Source organism: Gymnodraco acuticeps, unplaced genomic scaffold (assembly GCF_902827175.1).
Source record: "Gymnodraco acuticeps unplaced genomic scaffold, fGymAcu1.1, whole genome shotgun sequence".
Lineage (NCBI taxonomy): Eukaryota > Metazoa > Chordata > Actinopteri > Perciformes > Bathydraconidae > Gymnodraco > Gymnodraco acuticeps.
The window spans coordinates 157,439-175,494 of record NW_022990432.1 but is presented as its reverse complement, the minus strand read 5'-3'; the positions used below and the strand labels follow the sequence as shown (position 1 = coordinate 175,494).

The window sequence follows — 18,056 nt, the reverse complement described above, 5'->3', positions numbered from 1 at the left end:
AGTGCTTTGTTTTAGGACCAAACACCAGTAAGACTATGACCTTCCCTCCTGGAAGATGTATAATAGATGTCTAAATGTGCCAACGACTGTTTTCAAAATCTTCTCAAAAATGTAATAATTCCCAACAATGAATATTTTAGCTAACATGATGGAGAACTATTCTTAATCATTCTTCCTATCTTTAAAATGTTAGATCTCTGTTGCAGTAGTACACATTAGGGGTGTAACGGTTCTCAGAATTCACAGTTCGGTACGGGTTCGGTACAACAAGAAAAACCAAAAAAAAGTCCCAAATGCATAATTCCAGGTTTGTTATTTATTTTTGAACAGTAGTGCAAGTTTCAGTTTACAAATAAGGAACTCATTTTTGAATAATTAACTGTATTACACTGCTAAAAACAAACCACAAACAGCACCACACACACTCAGATGGCCATATTATCTATAATGGCTGATGTCAAACAAAAAGGTTCAATAAGCTGTTAAACTAAAAAGAATGTCTTGAAAATATTACATCATAAATAATAATAAAGTGTTTCAAGAGCGCATAGCCGTTGAAATATATATGCCAATAGCTTCCGTTATTTATTTTGGCCTCTCGGCTCTCACGTCTCTTGGCTTCTTAAAAACAGCGGGGATCAGCTGTTGAACTGCTGCCGGGCTCCGGTGATTGGCAAATCTGGGTGATGCCTTCTGATATGATTTAGCATGTTTGGCTTGTGTTACCATTAGCATACCGCACCGCTGTCTAACAACGCCGACACACCGTCCTCGTCCGATCCACCACTCGCACTCCATCTGTAAAGGAATATTTTAGTCTGATGTCTTTGTTCTGTCTTGGCGGTCCTGAGAAACTTCACATGAGTGACTACTCTTTTCCTGTGTGGGGGAAGGGTTTACTGCCCGACGCCTTTACGGGACAGAGCATCTTTTGTTTGTTCATCTGGAATCGATTGGGGTAAAGGCCCGCGTTTCTAGGCTCCGCCCCTTCTTAGAGACCAGGTTCGAGCGGTTCCGTCTTTGTGTGGGCAGAGTTAATTTGGCAGCTTGCATTCAACAGTGCGAGTTGCTTTGTTAATCCTCCGGCCGTTTTGTCTCTCAATAAATATCAGTGTATTGACTAAGGCGAATCCAGTTTCCCTCATTTCATGATTGGCTCAACATTGCTGCAAAGAAGGTGGTTCTAGCTCCTGTGTGTTATCTGAAATCGCCATACTAACTTTTCTTCTTCTTGTATTTTGTTCGTTTTGTTGTTGTGTTTCTTCTTGTTCTTCATTTGTTGTTTAAGGGCGGCTGGCAAACAGCTTTTAGGCGCAATACCGCCCCCTGGATTATAAATAGTGTAGTGGATACTGCCCTGAATGACACTTTTTTCCCACTCATAAAAAAAGGCGTATTCGTCGCGTGACTGCATGTGCCGAACCGTGACGTCCGAACCATGACGGTACGGGACGAATACGGATACCGTTACACCCCTAGTACACATGTATTCCATAGAAAGAGAAAGCTAATTATTATACAAGATATTTAAAAGTACATTATTTAAACCTGCGGCCTCTAAAAGCCCACAGTTTCGTATCTTTATTCTCGATCTGTTCTCTCTGTTATAACACCTTTTGTCTGCCTCTGTTGCTTTTCAATCCTTTTTTTTATCCTTTCTGGCAATTTCCAATGTTCTCCCTTCACACCTACACACTCCCTCCTCTTCCATCCCCCTCTCAACTCCCCCATCCATCTACCCATCCATCCATCCATCCCATTTGGTGGTGCTCTCAGTGGAACACTTGGGCTATTTATAAAAGCATCAAAGCCCACAGCTTCCAACACACAGCCACTAGAGGGGCCGAGGGGGAGAAGGAGAGTGAGGTGGAGGGAGAAGTGTGGAGCTAGGAATGGTGGAAGGATGAGAGAGAAGGAACTGAGACGAAGGAAGGACAGACGGAGGAGAGAAACATTAAGAAAGACGGAAGAAATGAAGGGTGAGAAAAGGGAATAACGGGCAGGAAGGTGGAGAGGAAGTGGAGAAGATGTGGAAGAAAGAGAAAAGACAGGAGGTCAACAGATATCGGGGATACAAAGAGAACACGGGAGGTGTTCAAACAAAAGACTGGATGACACAATCAGATACGTTTGATCCATTTCCCTTTGGATCTGAGTGATTCACCTCTACATCAGTGTGTGTGTGTGTGTGTGTGTGTGTGTGTGTGTGTGTGTGTGTGTGTGTGTGTGTGTGTGTGTGTGTGTGTGGATACCAGTTTGTTTGTGTGTGTGTCGGTGTGTAGGAGGCAGGGTTTTGGATCCCGAGACCTCTCCACCCACACAGGTTGGAATTACCGAAGCACCTGAGCTGCGTTCGCCACCGCCAACAGACGCAGATGTTTTGCAAATGTTTACTAAGTCATTTGAACCTGAATAGGCGGAAAAGCGTATCATGTGAATACAGAGGAGCTGTGGGCACGGTGCCCAACAGCAGCTGGTGAAAGCGAGAGACACTCGATTAAACCGGCACAGAAAAGATGCCAGGAGTCAAAGAGAAGCTGGGAAATACAAGTCTTGAATTGTGCTTTTTATTTCAAAGAAGAAGTGCTAATAGCTACAGCCAGCAACACCTTTATGGGCTTGTTTTAGGTGCAATCTACTTTCCATGCCTACACCATTTTATCTCCTCTCTCTTGTCTGTTTTTTCCTGTCCATTATCTCCTCTGCATGGCGGACACATCTCACCCACCACCTCTCTGCTCGAGTGCCGCTCCACAATACCTTTGTGGTTCATTTTCAACCAGCTGCCTTGTTTAATATATTCCATTTTATTTCACTGTCCTCTGGCTGCAGGAATGTACCATACATTCAGCTTCTCTTGAACATGGTTGAATAGATTAAAAGCAAACAGACTGCAAAAAGATGCAGCCATTTGTCTTGATGGCGTCATCAGCGGCATGTTTTCATAAGAAGGCCTCATATACATTATAAAAGGATTATATTTAGGATGCTGAACAGAATACATTATGGAGAACTTACTCTCATTTCTGTCCCAATTTAGCCTTCCTCAATCCTGCATGATTTCCTCTTTTTTTAAAGCAAAGCCAGGCCTGTCTTCTCTGTATCCTGTTACTATAGACTGTATGTTTCATATTACACCAGGCTGCATGACAAGCCAACAGAGGAAACAGAACGTCTCTAAGGACGTTCCTTTCATCCTCCCGTTTTTCCTATCAGCTGCTTCCATTGGAATTTCCTAGGATATCACATGAAATCCTTTCCTTCCTACACACTTCCCACTCACTTTCTCCCTCTTCCTCCTCCCCCTATGAATTCAACCTTCACTTTGCTTCTCCCTCCTCATCTCACCATCCTTATATGTGTGCGTCGAAATTCCTTTTTGCCCTATTTGCCACGTTTCCCACACTTCCTGCCTCTCAGTCCCCTCTCAAGCTCTCTGAGGGGATCATTTGTCCATTATGCAAAGTGTGTGAGGAGAGATTTGGAGGACACTCGACAGCCTGTTACACGCTGAAACCCAACTCATTATTAACACACTCAATTAGGAACATGTGCATAAACACACACAGAAAAAACCGACCGTTTGGAAGAACTAGAGCACAAACAACCGCCTTTAACAAAACACGAGCTCATTAAAATGAACACAAGCTCATACCGACACACAGAAACCTAAAAACTCTCACACATATTTCTTAGAAAACACCACGTTACATAACACAAGCTGCTCCCGCCCTTTGAGTCATTCTTTCAAGTGTACGGGAAGCTGCAGAATCTCCCTGAGATCATGGATTGTTAACAGCTTCAACGACACTCAGAGAGCTTCTCTGACCAAAGATACTGAATACATGCACAGAGTTACACAATGTGGGAAACACAGCCTGCGGCGCTGCTTGGATGCATAGTACAAAAACAGCTCTGTTTAACTTCCTTTTTATTACTAATGTGCATTATTCAAACACTCGTCCAACCAATGAAAAGGCAGAGATGAAAGTAGAGGTGTAGAGGAGTTGTTGTGAATTAACACCCATGTTACAATTCATTAATAATACTAGCTGTTAATTCACTACTTTTATATTTTCACTGACTTTATAATGCTGTGACTTTTTTTTTTTTTCCATGGAAGTGAACTTTTGAGTTATGTGTTTGTGTGTGCTTGCCTCTTTTTCTACTATGTTATGGCGCATTTCCACTGCAGCGGGTAGCCCCGTTTAAGCGTCCTTAAATCGTCCTCAAGCGGCCAGGACAGTTTTTGGTGGCCTTTCCATATAGCGTAGCACCGGCTTGCGGGTACTTTTTCAGGCCCCATAAAATCGTGGTTCTATCAGGCCAGGGCTGAACTAGTGACGTCAACACCCTCGACTGCTGATTGGTCAGAGAGAATCATCACAAGATCACGCGCGAGATATGCTCCTTGTGAGACGACTAAAGGGTTTCTGATCCTGATCCTGATAGACATGTGTTTAAAACTCACCTTCATAGACTTCCAATTTGAGTCTGTAGATTTTGTCTCGTAGAAAACTGGTCTGCTTTCAGCTTCAAATGTGTGTGTGTGGAACTAGATTCCAGACCCACAGTATGGAGTGTAATGTGCACGTTGTGTCTGAACAGCAGTTATTGATTGGTGTGTAATGGAAAGTTTGAAGTGTACGGAAATCCAACAAGACAATCCAACATACATTTCAGGCATGAAATAAGAGTTGTACACATCACATGATCTGAGGGTAGACATCCTGCCTTATAACACCTGGTAAAAGCTGCTGGTACCACAAACAACTGTGCAACAACTCATACATTGGACATATTATAACGTGCACTTAGAGCAAAGTAAACTAGTGTATTACAGTGCAAAAATATATCTTTACTTGATGTAGCTGGAGCAAATGTAACTTCCTTTTTTCACACATGACAGAGCAGAAAAGAGACCAAGAGAAACAAGTAGCACACCGTTAAATGCTGCTAATGAAACTTTGCTTTGCAGCTCATGGGCTTGCACTTATAAAGTGTGGTAAGAAACTCACAGAGAAAGCTGAAGCACCTTGTGAGACAGTAATGGCTTGTCCGCTCCCCTAAACTCACATTAAACAGACGAGCTATAATATACACATCCCCAGCGTCTTATTCATGATATCCCCTTTCATTGAAAGACATGTAAACACACCGTCAGTAAACACTATTTCTCTCAAATCCTGAATTATTCATATAATAATAAACAAAGCAGATATAAATTAACCTAATCATAAACTGTGCATCAAGCTGCATACACACAACCAGCTCCATGTACTTGTGTGAGAAGAACTATGTGACTGTCAAACAAACACAACCCCAGAGGCAAAGCACACCTGAAAACTGATTTCACTTTACTGAGGAGTGTAATGGCTCATTTCCACTGCAGCGGGTAGCCCCGTTTAAGCGTCCTTAACCGTCCTCAAGCGGCCAGGCCAGTTTTTGGTGGCCTTTCCATATAGCCTAGTACCGGCTAGCGGGTACTTTTTCCCTCTTTTTCCGGCCCCATAAAGTCGTGGTTCCCTCAGACCAGGGCCAGGGCTGAACTAGTGACGTCAACACTCTCGACTGCTGATTGGTCAGAGAGAATCGTCACAAGATCGCGCGCGAGTTCATCCCTAGCGTCGCATATATATTTAGAAGCAAGATTGCAGCATTTTTATAAACAGCATTTTGTAAACGGATGAGCTACAAAAATGGCTACGTCTAATAAGAAAAGCACACCGTGGTCGACCGAGGAGGTGACGACGTTCCTACATCTCATTGGGGATGATCAAATCCAGCGGGAGCTCGACAGAACAACTCGAAATGTGAACAAAAACAAAGCCGATCGCCCCGCCTACACTGCGTTGCTACCCCAGGTCCTAAACTGTAATGGAAATGCGCCACGGCCTGGGCCGGCCAGCGAGGCAGCCCGAGGCCAGAGCGAAGACGCTTAGGGACGCATAAACGAGGCTACCCCGCTGCAGTGGAAATGCGCCATAAGTGTGTGTGTGTGTGTGTGTGTGTGTGTGTGTGTGTGTGTCCTTGCGGAGGAATTCCCTTTCTCCCCGAGCTCTAGGGAAATGATACCCTGCTCCAGACGGACAAATTGGCTGGAGACTAACTTAGGACACAAGCACACAAGCACACACAAACAAACGTAATGGACGAAGCAAACTGTTGCCTATCTGCCTAGATCATTTTCTCTCTCAAAAACGCATACGTACATCATTTTGGGCACTGGTGGTGCAGTGATGACATGTTTTAGTGTCTCAAGGGCTCCTTCGGCAAAAAAGGGATTTTCCATGGGATTTTGGAATATCGCAGTAAATAGGATTCATGGCAAACAGACGTTTGTGATAGCCGCATATTTTGTTCAGCAGGATAATCTCCACATATTAATACGACTTTTATGATTTTTTTTAAGCATAAATGCAATCCCCAGACATCATAAGCTAAAGTTAGGCTACATACAAACTACATCACATTACTTCACGTCTCCATCGCTAAGCTAAAGGCGGCTAATGTTCGGCTTGATTATTTTATTCATTTATTAGCTAATGCTGCTTTGTAGACAAATGTAGGATTCGGAAATTCAAGTGGGGGTATTTAATGACGATATTGAAAATCTTGTATTAATAAAAACTGGTCTTACTTCATCTAACACATTGAAAGGGAACCTGGAAGTGCTTTAATGCTCGCTCATGTCTGTGTTTAAGGACTCATTCCTGCACCACTGTACTGTAGGGAAATCTGAATAACTCTCCTTTCCTCTTCCCCAGTCTTCTATACACTTCCATCAATGTTTCCTCCTCCCTGGTGTCAGAGTACAATAGGTGCCCCGTCACCTTCACCCACACACCCTTCCTCACCTGAGGGTCCCTACAGTGCAGCGGTTGCTTCCTCTAAAGGACACGATACACACCGGCCAATTACCATCCAACCCACTGCTGAGCTGAACAGCAGCTCGTCCATCCCACAGCATATAGACGGCTGCGTCTTAATAACTCACTGTTGCTAGGAGACGTACAAATCCTTCAACACATGCAGTTGGCTGTTAACACAAGTGGAAAATACATTGATTTTAAGCTAACTGATGCCCTAATGCATTTTTGACAACTTGATTTATTTTTCTGAAAGCTTATGTCATTCCCTGTGGCGGCTCGGGGGTGTAAGAAAATATAGATACACTTGAGTTTTGCCACATGAACTGTATTGCTTTTAATTAATAGTTTATATGCAGAAAGGTTGGCAGATAATGGTTCATTCTATGTTGGGTTTTACAAAGACTGTGAGAAATGCAGACCCAATCCTTACATAATCCAAATGTATTGAATCTAAAGCCCTCTTATACAATACCTACCGTATGAACAGATTGAACAGATTCAATGCATAGCCAGAGTTGCAACGCCCATAAAGAGCAAGCTGAATCGGTCTCAAATGGTGGAAATTAGTTCAGAGAAAAGCTATATTCTCATAAGTGCAACAGTGCCTAGAGTAGAGTTTCATCCGTCTTTTCTGAGTAGATGAAACCACCCACAGCCACCAAATCGGATGTCACGCTAGGTGTTATCATTTCAGGAAGTGATGAAGTGATAAAAAATGAACACTTTTTGTCTCAAGCTTTATCCTCCATGAGGTTAACTGTTTCTTGCTTGCTTTTCTCTCAAGTACACAAGTAGCTAACATTAGGCTATGAACAGACATCACGTTTGCATGGCTGTGCATCTCCACCGCTAAGCTAAAGCTGGACTCATCGTTTATTAAGTCACTTGTTTGCAACCACAGCTTTGATGATGTCGGACATTCACCAGTGTGGTATATTATATCATAGAACAAAATGTGACATTCTCTTAAGCTTGTATTAACCACAGTCCGTATTTCAGGCTTCTTACCACAAACACAAGAAGAGGGACTAGGAAGTGGTAAAGTGCTTTTCTGGGTTTTAGGACTCATTACTTAACCACTCTATAGAGCTGTACTTTTCCTGCTATGAAATTGTGAAAAAGCCCCGATTGATTATACATTTGATGCGTTTAAAAAGAAATGGAGTATTATTATACAGCACTGTTTCATGCCGACTCACTTCCTTGGTCACCCTCCAACTATCGATACCTAAATATAACCTTCAGTATGCTCCACTGAACAAAGTCCTGCCTCCACTACCAGACTTCTTATTCTTCTTCTGCAACATGTGATTCCCCACAGAGGCTCACCACTTATCTTTAATCGCTTTCTTTATATGATAAACCCGCAGGTACATTTATCTTCAACTCGCATTATATTCTCCAAATAAATCATTTTTAATATCCAAGCCTGCACATCTCACCAATATTTTATAACGTAGGAAATTGTCTTTTCTTTCTTTTCAGCATTTCTTTTGGTGCAAGCTTTCAATGTGTTCAGCTTATGACGATTGCATCACGATTTATAGTTTGGGTAAATAGTTGTATTAAACCCAGTTAAAAAGGAAGGACTGAATAAATAATGACATGCCCTCATTCTTCTTAAATGCCTTTTTCTACTTTATTTTAAATAATTTGTGACTTTTGAATCCGGAACAAGAGCTAAGAGAACTCGCATTGAAATAAAGGAAGTAAAGGGAAAGTGATATGTAGACAATAGTAGAGGTGGAGAGAAAGACAAATAAACAGGTAATAGAAGGATATGACAAAGGAGACTATAAAAAAGGATTAGAGCAATCATCAAGCAACGGAGCACCAGCTAATTATGCAAGTGTGTGTGTTTTTAATCCACGTACCTTGACACTGGAATCCCTGCTTGCCAAAACCCCTGTGGATAAAACATACACAAAAAAACAGGTTGAACATTGTGTACACACACACACACACACACACACACACACACACACACACACACACACACACACACACACACACACACACACACACACACACACACACACACACACACACACACACACACACACACACACACACACACACACACACACACACACACACACACACACACACACACACACACACACACACACACACACACCACACACACACACACACACACACACACACACACACCACACACACACACACACACACACACACACACACACACACACACACACACACACACACACACACACACACACACACACACACACACACACACACACACACACACACACACACACACACACACACACACACACACACACACACACACACACACCTTAGAAAATGAATCCTACAACTCTCTCTTTGCCTCAAGACATGTGCGTAGAAGCAAATGTCAGATACTGTCGCTAAAGCATTTTCCAAAAGAACCCACCTAAACACAAACACACACTGAAGTATGCAGGCAGGGAGGACTTTTGATTGTTGTGTGAACAGTAGAATAGATGCACTGAGGTTGAGTTATGTCCACAAACACACCATAAACTGTTCTGTGAGGCAGGGCTGCAGTTGCCCCAGGGCTATATGGTCAACCACACCTACTCTAAAGTATGGGGAATACTGTGAGTCCTTCAGGTGCATGCATGCATGCCCACACACACACATACACACACACACACACCCACACCCACGTAAAGAGACAACCAGCATTGCTCATTTTCATATTGTGCCTAGAAATAGAACTTCTAGGGGTGGGAAATCACTCACATGTTCTTTTAATTATAACTAATGACCCAGATAAATAGACTTTGATAATGTGAACGGTTTAAGAAATACCCCAGTGTTCATCTATTTAGTTTATAACAACCAGTGAGATCATCCCATAAGATTCCCATGAACACACAAACACACAATCTTTTAGGTCATATCATTTAGCCATTCAACAAGGAGTTAAATAATGGCCATTTTGGGAATAGTGCACAGCACAGATAATAATAAACGGGACAAATTAGGCCAACCTAGAGCCGGAAATTAATTTGATAACCCGGTGCAGTCACTGTTAGTAAACCCTGGTGGGTTGCATGGTGACATGTCTGCACAGGTTATTAAGGGGAGAACATATAGAGAGAAGGAATAGGAGCAGGAAGAGGAAGGCTCAAGTTGAGTTTTGACCCATGTGAGACACTTTTGGTTGCTGGCCGCCATTCAATGTTTGTTTTTTCTCAGTTCCTCTGCCTTCCTAATACCATCAAACATTGGCCAGCAGCTTTCCCTTTCTTACACTCGTGCAGCCCACATATCTCTAGGTCTTTCCTCCAGCCCTGCCTAACACACATAGCATCAACAAGTACATGAAGAACACTGAAATCAAAGTTTATTTTGAGGAATCTGCAACCAGTGAAGAACCTCCCACTTTCTTTATCCTTGCTAGACTACTAACAAACACTACAGCCATTTTGTCTTCTTTTTTAATATAAATAGGCCTAATCGCTCCATCTCTCAAGTTGTTCTATTTAAATTGTCATTGAATCATGAACAAAACATAACTTTATATTCAATTTCTTGTTGCACCTTCTAATAAATATACTTGAATAATCTACTGTTTGAACTATTTCAATTTAAATTAGCAACTATTTAGCAAGCTTCAGAATGAATATATCTTGTATTTATAGCATATTTAGTAGTAGGTTAGTCTATTATAGTGTATTCTAACTTATTCTGTATGTGTTTATATTGTGAACTCTATATATATATATCTTTCTACTGTTAACATGAATATATTTACCTTCTTTAAGTTTATTTTTAATATAATTCAAAACCTAATCTATATATCTATAGATTAGACTATATATCCAACATCTTTCTATTTATTTACCTACTTTATTCCATGACAGCACCAACAATAGCAATAAACTAACTGAAATGAAATCATGTTTCCTCCCCTCACTCACCAGATGAAGTCGGTGCAGTGGCTGCAGAAGGTGGGCTGCTTGAAGAAGCGCGCGATGAATTTGTGGTCCTTCACCTCGTGCACGTTCTTTTGGCGGAGGGCTCCCTGGCGCGCGAAGCCCCGCATGGGCTCCTCGCGACCTCCGTCCTCCCCGTCGCTGCTGGCCGCCGCCGAGTCTGCCATTCTCCCGGTCTGAGAAGCTGTCTCTTATTTCTGACTTTAACGAACCGACGCTAAGTTAGTTCGCGCCTCTGGGGTTGCAGAAGTATTTTCTCCGGGCGCTGCTCCGAGTAGAGAGGGTAGAAACGGTGGAGAAGCAATCAGCTGGTGGTTGTCTTTCGGTAGTTTGTTTGGCTTTTCAGACGAGCTGCCGCCGCGCTGCTCTCCCTCCGCTTCCTCCTTTTCTTCTGAACGCTCACAGACCCAGCGACTACCGGGGTGGGAGAGAGAGAGAGAGAGAGAGAGAGAGGAGAGAGAGAGAGAGAGAGAGAGAGAGAGAGCGGAGAGCGACAGAGAGAGAGAGAGAGAGAGAGAGAGAGAGAGAGAGAGAGAGGTGTGTTGTATGAAGGGTTGAGAGGGTTACTTTTGTATAACACAATGCAATTGAATTCAAGGGGAAATACATATCAATACCTAATGTAAAACAAGAGAACAATGTCAATTTAAAACAGAGGAAGTCCCTTTATTAATCCCCACGGGGAAATTCAGTTTTTCATTGTTGGTTGAATTCACACAGTATACACAGTAGCCTACTAATACACACATGCAATCTGAGAAAAACACATGCATTTTTTATAGAGGTGCAGAGCTTCCAGGTTTTCCTGTAATAATAATAATACATTTGATTTTTATAGCGCTTTTCCTAATGCTCAAAGAAGCTTTGACCATAACTGCTACTGTACCAGGTGGCAGTTATGGTGCCTTGCTCAAGGACACCTCAGCAATGCAAGTGTGTTCCGAAGTGTGCCGCCCCATTAGACATCAATATGTTTATTCTATAGACCAACAGTTAAGGTAAAGTTTAAAAAAGCTAAAATAATCCATTACCCGCCAAGCCTGATTTGTATTATCAGTAATATCCTGCACAATAACCAATCATTTGCTTATATGATTTATGTTATTATTTTGACCACATTTATGTTTTTCTCAACGGCCTGAACATTTCTACCTTAAAGTGCAGTTAAATTAAATCGTTAAATTCGACTTTGAAAGCTGCTTTTCTGTATCAAATATTTAAATAGAATATTTTTAATGGAGAATTTATTTTTGTACCTTATCAATTGCGTATGTCATACTTACAGTGAATGCAAAATGTTAATCTGAAGATCATCCATTAATGCAAATGCATGTAGAGGTTTTTGTTTATACATAAATGGCTTGCCTTCACATGCAAAAGTGATACATGCTCCATTTTGAGATTCATTTTTATCTGGAGCAAGTTATGCAAATGCTGTATACGGAACAGCAGAAGGATCATCATTTCATAAACCAGCACTATAGCAAACACTCAACACAGAGAATGACGTTCAATATTTGAATTTAAAGTGTGTTCCTTTCCAAAAAGAGATAGCTCCCATTTGGGGAAGAAAAGTGCTGGCATTGAAAGCAAGCACAGTTGCTGAATTCTGACTCATCTTAAGACTTTTGCTTTCAAAGGGATTTTGGAAGATCATCATCTGCGATTCTTGGATTCATTTCATTTCTCAAAGTTATCCAAGATGCATTTAAGGTATTCAATTGTATGACTTCCTGAGTCATTTGATCTGAAAATATAGAAAGAGCGAAGAGACCTCCATTTAACCATCTGCATCTCTTAGTATAGTGTAGGAATGAATATGGAATGGGGTGAATGATTGTTACTGCGAGTATGAAACAGGACATCACTGCAACGACTATAGCACATGTCCAGCTAATTTAAAAACAAGACGTGTTAACTACTGACGTGGTAGTATTGATTTTCCACCTGTTTTAAGGCCCCAGCATCTCATTTACAGTGATCCATGCTGCACACACACACCCACTCACACACACACACACACACACACACACACACACACACACACACACACCACACACACACACACACACACACACACACACACACACACACACACACACACACACACACAGGGCCGCCCCTCCCTACAGGCCAATCACGCAGGCTGCATGGGGCCCCGCCTTGCGCAGGGGGCCCCGCCCAGAGGGCCTCAGCTGCTGTGCGCAGTTCTCCGCTCAGTTCTCCGCGCACCCCCGCGAGAGTGAGAGTGAGAGGTGACAAGAGGAGCACGTCTGTAACCCGACACCGTTGCAATGAATCGACATCTGACCAATCACGGCTTTGATACGGCCACTAGTGCAGGTGAAGAGATGTCGGTGAAAAGACAGTTTCAGTCCGGCGCAAAAAATAAAACATAAAGAAACTAGCGCATCACTCGAAGGTGGGTTATTGTATGAGTCAAATGTACAACTTACGAATGTTGTATAAGTCAAATTGCCAATTGCCATCTTAAAACATCAGCTGCAATTCACGACATGAAGAAGGCAGTCTCTGCAGAGCATATAGGCTAATGGAGATGCAGTTATTTCCAGTATTCTTTATTTACCATTCATTATGTGATGCCTTTTATCTGCTAATGTACAGGAGGAAGAGAGATACTGTCTGTCTACTTGGCTTACATAACAGTTAAAGTTTACAGCCTAAAAAACATGGAGCATTTGTTCCCCTTTTATTCATTTTTATGTCAATTTGCATATTTCATGGTGATGCTCAGCCTCTCCCCTTAACTCCTAACAGTCATCATCATGGTGACGCTCAGCCTCTCCCCTTAACTCCTAACAGTCATCATCATGTCAACCACAACACAGAGAAACACTGATAGAAATGTGTGTGTAGTTGTTGATACATTGCTGACAGAGGGAACTAGAATACAGATTTAAGAAATATCAGTTTTTGAGCATGTCATAAGCATGTTTTGTCTTGACTATATCACAACTATATTATAATAAAACAATATAGTATTTGTATTATTGAATTGATTATGATTATTATTATTAGTAGAAGTAGTTTATTTGCATTAATTATGTTTTTATCTTTTTGATGCTAGTATTTGGCAGGAAATGCAAAATTCACCTGTAAACGCATACTGAGCGACATACATGCACATTTACCATTTACCTCACTGTATAAAAAAGTAACCGTTGATAATAATAATAAACAGGAATTATATTTGCAAAGTAGCCTACTTTGTTTCCAAAAAAAAATGTTCACTCCTGTCGGTTGGGGGGGGGCCTCATCTCACAATGTCGCTTGGGGCCCCAAGTTGGCCAGGGGCGGCCCTGCACACACACACACACACACACACACACACACACACACACACACACACACACACACACAGACACACACACACATCGTGGCAGTCAGCTGGCAGTGAATGACCTAGATGAGATTGATTTAGCTGCAGGACAGATAACAGTGGGTGTGTTTCAGCCTGTTCTCATCAATACAAGGTTTACTGTAGATTTAGCCACCAGCTCAGATATCATTTCCTAACATTTCTGTTCCCTATTTCCTTGCTTCTTCGTTGATAAAACCTACAAAATTAGAGGAAGTGTTACATAATCGCCTGTCTCGATGGCCGCCAGACTGTGAAATGATAAAATCGGATTAATTTAAAATGGTACCAGGAATCGAGAGACACAGGCTGTGATGTAGTGACACCCTGCTAGTACCTGACTGGGCCTGTTTGTATGTATCGACTGTGACACAGTGACCCATCGTTTTGTACCATAAGCCACTGATCTCTTTCAATTTCATCAATACACCAGATGTGATGTAACTTTTCCCCTCGGCTATTAAACTAGGGCGAGCTTCTATGTGGGCGAACGAGCTCAGATGTCCAATAAGATGTGGATGACAGTAGGCTTGTCACTGGTGTTGTCATTGCCAAAAATCACATCAAATCAAATTCAATCTTTCTGGCGACAAGATTAAAAGACTAAAATAATTCTAGCAGCGGTGAAGCTACTTGAGTTTTGAGCTAACGTTAAATGCCTGTTTGAACCATAGACTGTTGGTTTGAACACACTCAGAGTGACAATATGTTGATGTTTTGCAGGTGTAATGTTAACAATGTCCATCATCTCAGTTTAGCGTGTTAGCATGCTACCATTTACTAATTAGCTCTAAACAAAAAATAGAGCTAAAGCTGAAAATATTATTAGTTTTGCAGGTAATTGGTCACAAACCAAATGCTAGCATGGCTACAAATGTAAGCAAGGTAATTTACGACCTGTTGCCACTGAATTCCCAAGATTGTTGTCTAACTATATAGGCTACCGTAAATGCTAAATATCAGAGTTTTTCTTAGCATGTCTTAAACTCACCATTTTGGGTCGACCTCTAGTTACAGTATGCTACCAGGAGAATTGTATCGTTTAAAAGGAAGGTATCTTCCAAGTATCTTCTCGCAGTGAGCAGCTTAGATAACACAGGTGTAGCTAATTACATTAAAGGTCCCATGTCATGGCCATTTCTACTGATCATAATTCCATTGTTGAGGTCTACTAGAATAGATTTATATTGTGGAATTTTCCAAACTCACATTGGTTTCTCAAACAGCATCTCTGTATAGTATGTGTATTCACTCTCTGTCCTACACGGCTTGTTGGAGCTCCTGCCCCCCCTCCCTGTGAGCCCACTGTGCTCTGATTGGTCAGCTCGCCCACTCTGTTCTGTTGAGTCTACCACCGTTACAGCGGAACATCAGTGATTATGTGTTACAATGGCGTTAGCAACCAGAAAATGACACCAGTAAGGACAAACAGATGAATTCTGCCGTGTTGGCGGGACGTTGCGTGGCTCGCTGCTGCGGACAGTGTGAGCTGGGTTCATTTCCTGCTTGCTGCGTGGGGTCTGCGAGCCATCGCGAATGGACACAGGAAGCAGGGGGGGGGTGCTGAGGGGGCACCCATTTCGCCGCTGAGAGAGTATGAGTTTGTGTGTGTGAACGGATTGGTCCATTTGGCCACATCACTGTACCCAGGAAGAAAAAGATAAATCTCCAACGAGGCGTTCTGGGGCAGCATAGACAGGTATTTTCTGTGTTAGAGTTTTAATCGCTACAGGGTGTACTTTGAGGGTTTGTGACTTTGCAGACCATGCATTTACATGCATAAAAACCTTCATAACACACAAGGGGACGGGTAATAACCTATGGTAATAACCGGAAAAGAATGGGACCTTTCAAATGGGCTAGCCAGCTGACAAAGTAAGATGAAAGCCCTCGTTAGCGTTATCCGTTGCACCTGTGCTTTGATTGCTTTGATCATTTAAAAAATGCCTCGTTTAACTGTAACTGTACCTCTTGTGACCTTTCCAGCAGCAGTCATTTTCATTTTGACTTTGCATAGTATGACCATTGATTGATTGTTTAACCGCTTCAAGATGTCCTAAAATGTGTTGCAGCGATGGCCAATAGAAGGGCGAGTGTTACGTAGTGATGTTCTGGAAGGAAAAAAAGTAGTCCAATGAAGGCGTGGGGGGGAGTGTGTGGGAGAGGAACTACATGCAAAGGGACTTATAACACACTACAGAAAAAAAAGAAAAAAAGAAGCTTATTATGGCACCTCGAACTTCTCATTTTTTGCTCTCTCCTAATCCTCCTTAAGAGTTTAACCCTGCTCTTACCTCTGTGTCTCACTATGACCTCCTCATTTCCTGTCTCAATGCACCATCTCCCTCCCGCTGTCTCTGAGCATATTTCCTCTACCATCCCATGGTCCTTTTTTCACATGTTTTTTCTCCAACAAAGGGAGGGAGTAGTTATATAAACCTGTTGTCTCCATCGTCACCCAGTGACTTCAGCACAGAACACACTCTGACGCACAAATACTGTCACACGGTGCTTGCACACACCCTCACACACTAACCATGCTGCTTTAGGTGCATTGAGTTTTGATCGCTTGTCTCGACTCGGTTCTTTTACCTTTTTTTTTCACCTTTATATAAAACATAATTCTTTCATCTGGGCATCTCTTTACACACACACACACACACACACACACACACACACACACACACACACACACACACACACACACACACACACACACACACACACACACATACCATGTATACATCACTTCAGGGGACATTACATTGACTTACATGCATTTCCTGGAGACTTATCCTAACCTTAACCATAACCAACACATGCCTAACCCTAAACCTAACCAAGTCTTCACCCTAAAATGAATGATTCCCCTCATGGGGACCTCCAATTTGTCCCCATAAGAGAGGCGAGTCCCCACACGTGACTGTGTAAACAGATTTAGGTCCCCACAAGTATAGTAATGCTAGGCCACACACACACACACACACACACACACACACACACACACACACACACACACACACACACACACACACCATTAGCACAACTACACCACTTTGAAGCTATAGCCCTTTCAAACACACATAAACACACACTTTGCCTACCTATTCCCACACACTCTGTGGCGTATACCACACACACACACACACACACACACACACACACACACACACACACACACACACACACACACACACACACACACACCCACACAAAGCCACACTTACAGTCAAATTACCTCACTTATGTAACTTTGAGTCTCTAATTTGAGACTCTGTTCTATCTCCCCCTCTAATATCCATTCTCACTCTCTACACCTCTCACCCTCTCATTTTAAGAGTTTGTTAAATATGGCTCAAACATCACTGATTTGAAACCACAGAGAGCTTATTATTCTGCTTCCACATCCATTTACATATCTGCGCTTCTCTCTCTGGCTTCAGCGTGTGTGTATGGTTTCACAAATGTGTTTTATTTTGCATAATTTTTGAACAGTGATTATTTTTGCATGTGTGTCTCGCTTCTCTTTGACGCCTCCAGTAGCACAGGCAGGCAGCATCGGGATGGATAGTGTGTTCCAGTAAACAGTGTGTCAAAAATGTTGAAGACTGAATTGTAATGGATTTTTTACAGTCGCTCTGGCTCTCTTTGTCTCTCTCTGTGTGTGTGTGTGTGTGTGTGTGTGTGTGTGTGTGTGTGTGTGTGTGTGTGTGTGTGTCAAGATTTTCCATCAAATAGGGGACTCGCATGTCCTTGGATGTTGAAATGATAATATTTAGCTAAATGCAGTGTAATATGAGTGGTTAAAGAGGCCCTATTATGCTTTTTGGGTTTTTTTCCCTTTCCTGTAGT

The 18,056-nt window shown here is 42.2% G+C and overlaps 1 protein-coding gene across 1 annotated transcript; it reads right to left on the bottom strand.

Moving 5' to 3' along the window:
* Positions 1 to 721: 721 nt before the first annotated feature.
* On the bottom strand, positions 722 to 11,248 carry LOC117551972 (protein kinase C beta type-like). Its single transcript, XM_034225078.1, has 3 exons — positions 10,811 to 11,248; positions 8,747 to 8,778; positions 722 to 798 (listed from the first exon to the last, which is right to left on the bottom strand). Exons 1-3 carry the CDS (start codon positions 10,990 to 10,992, stop codon positions 749 to 751), a joined length of 264 nt encoding a protein of 87 aa, XP_034080969.1. The 5' UTR covers positions 10,993 to 11,248; the 3' UTR covers positions 722 to 748.
* Between the last annotated feature and the right edge of the window lie 6,808 nt (positions 11,249 to 18,056).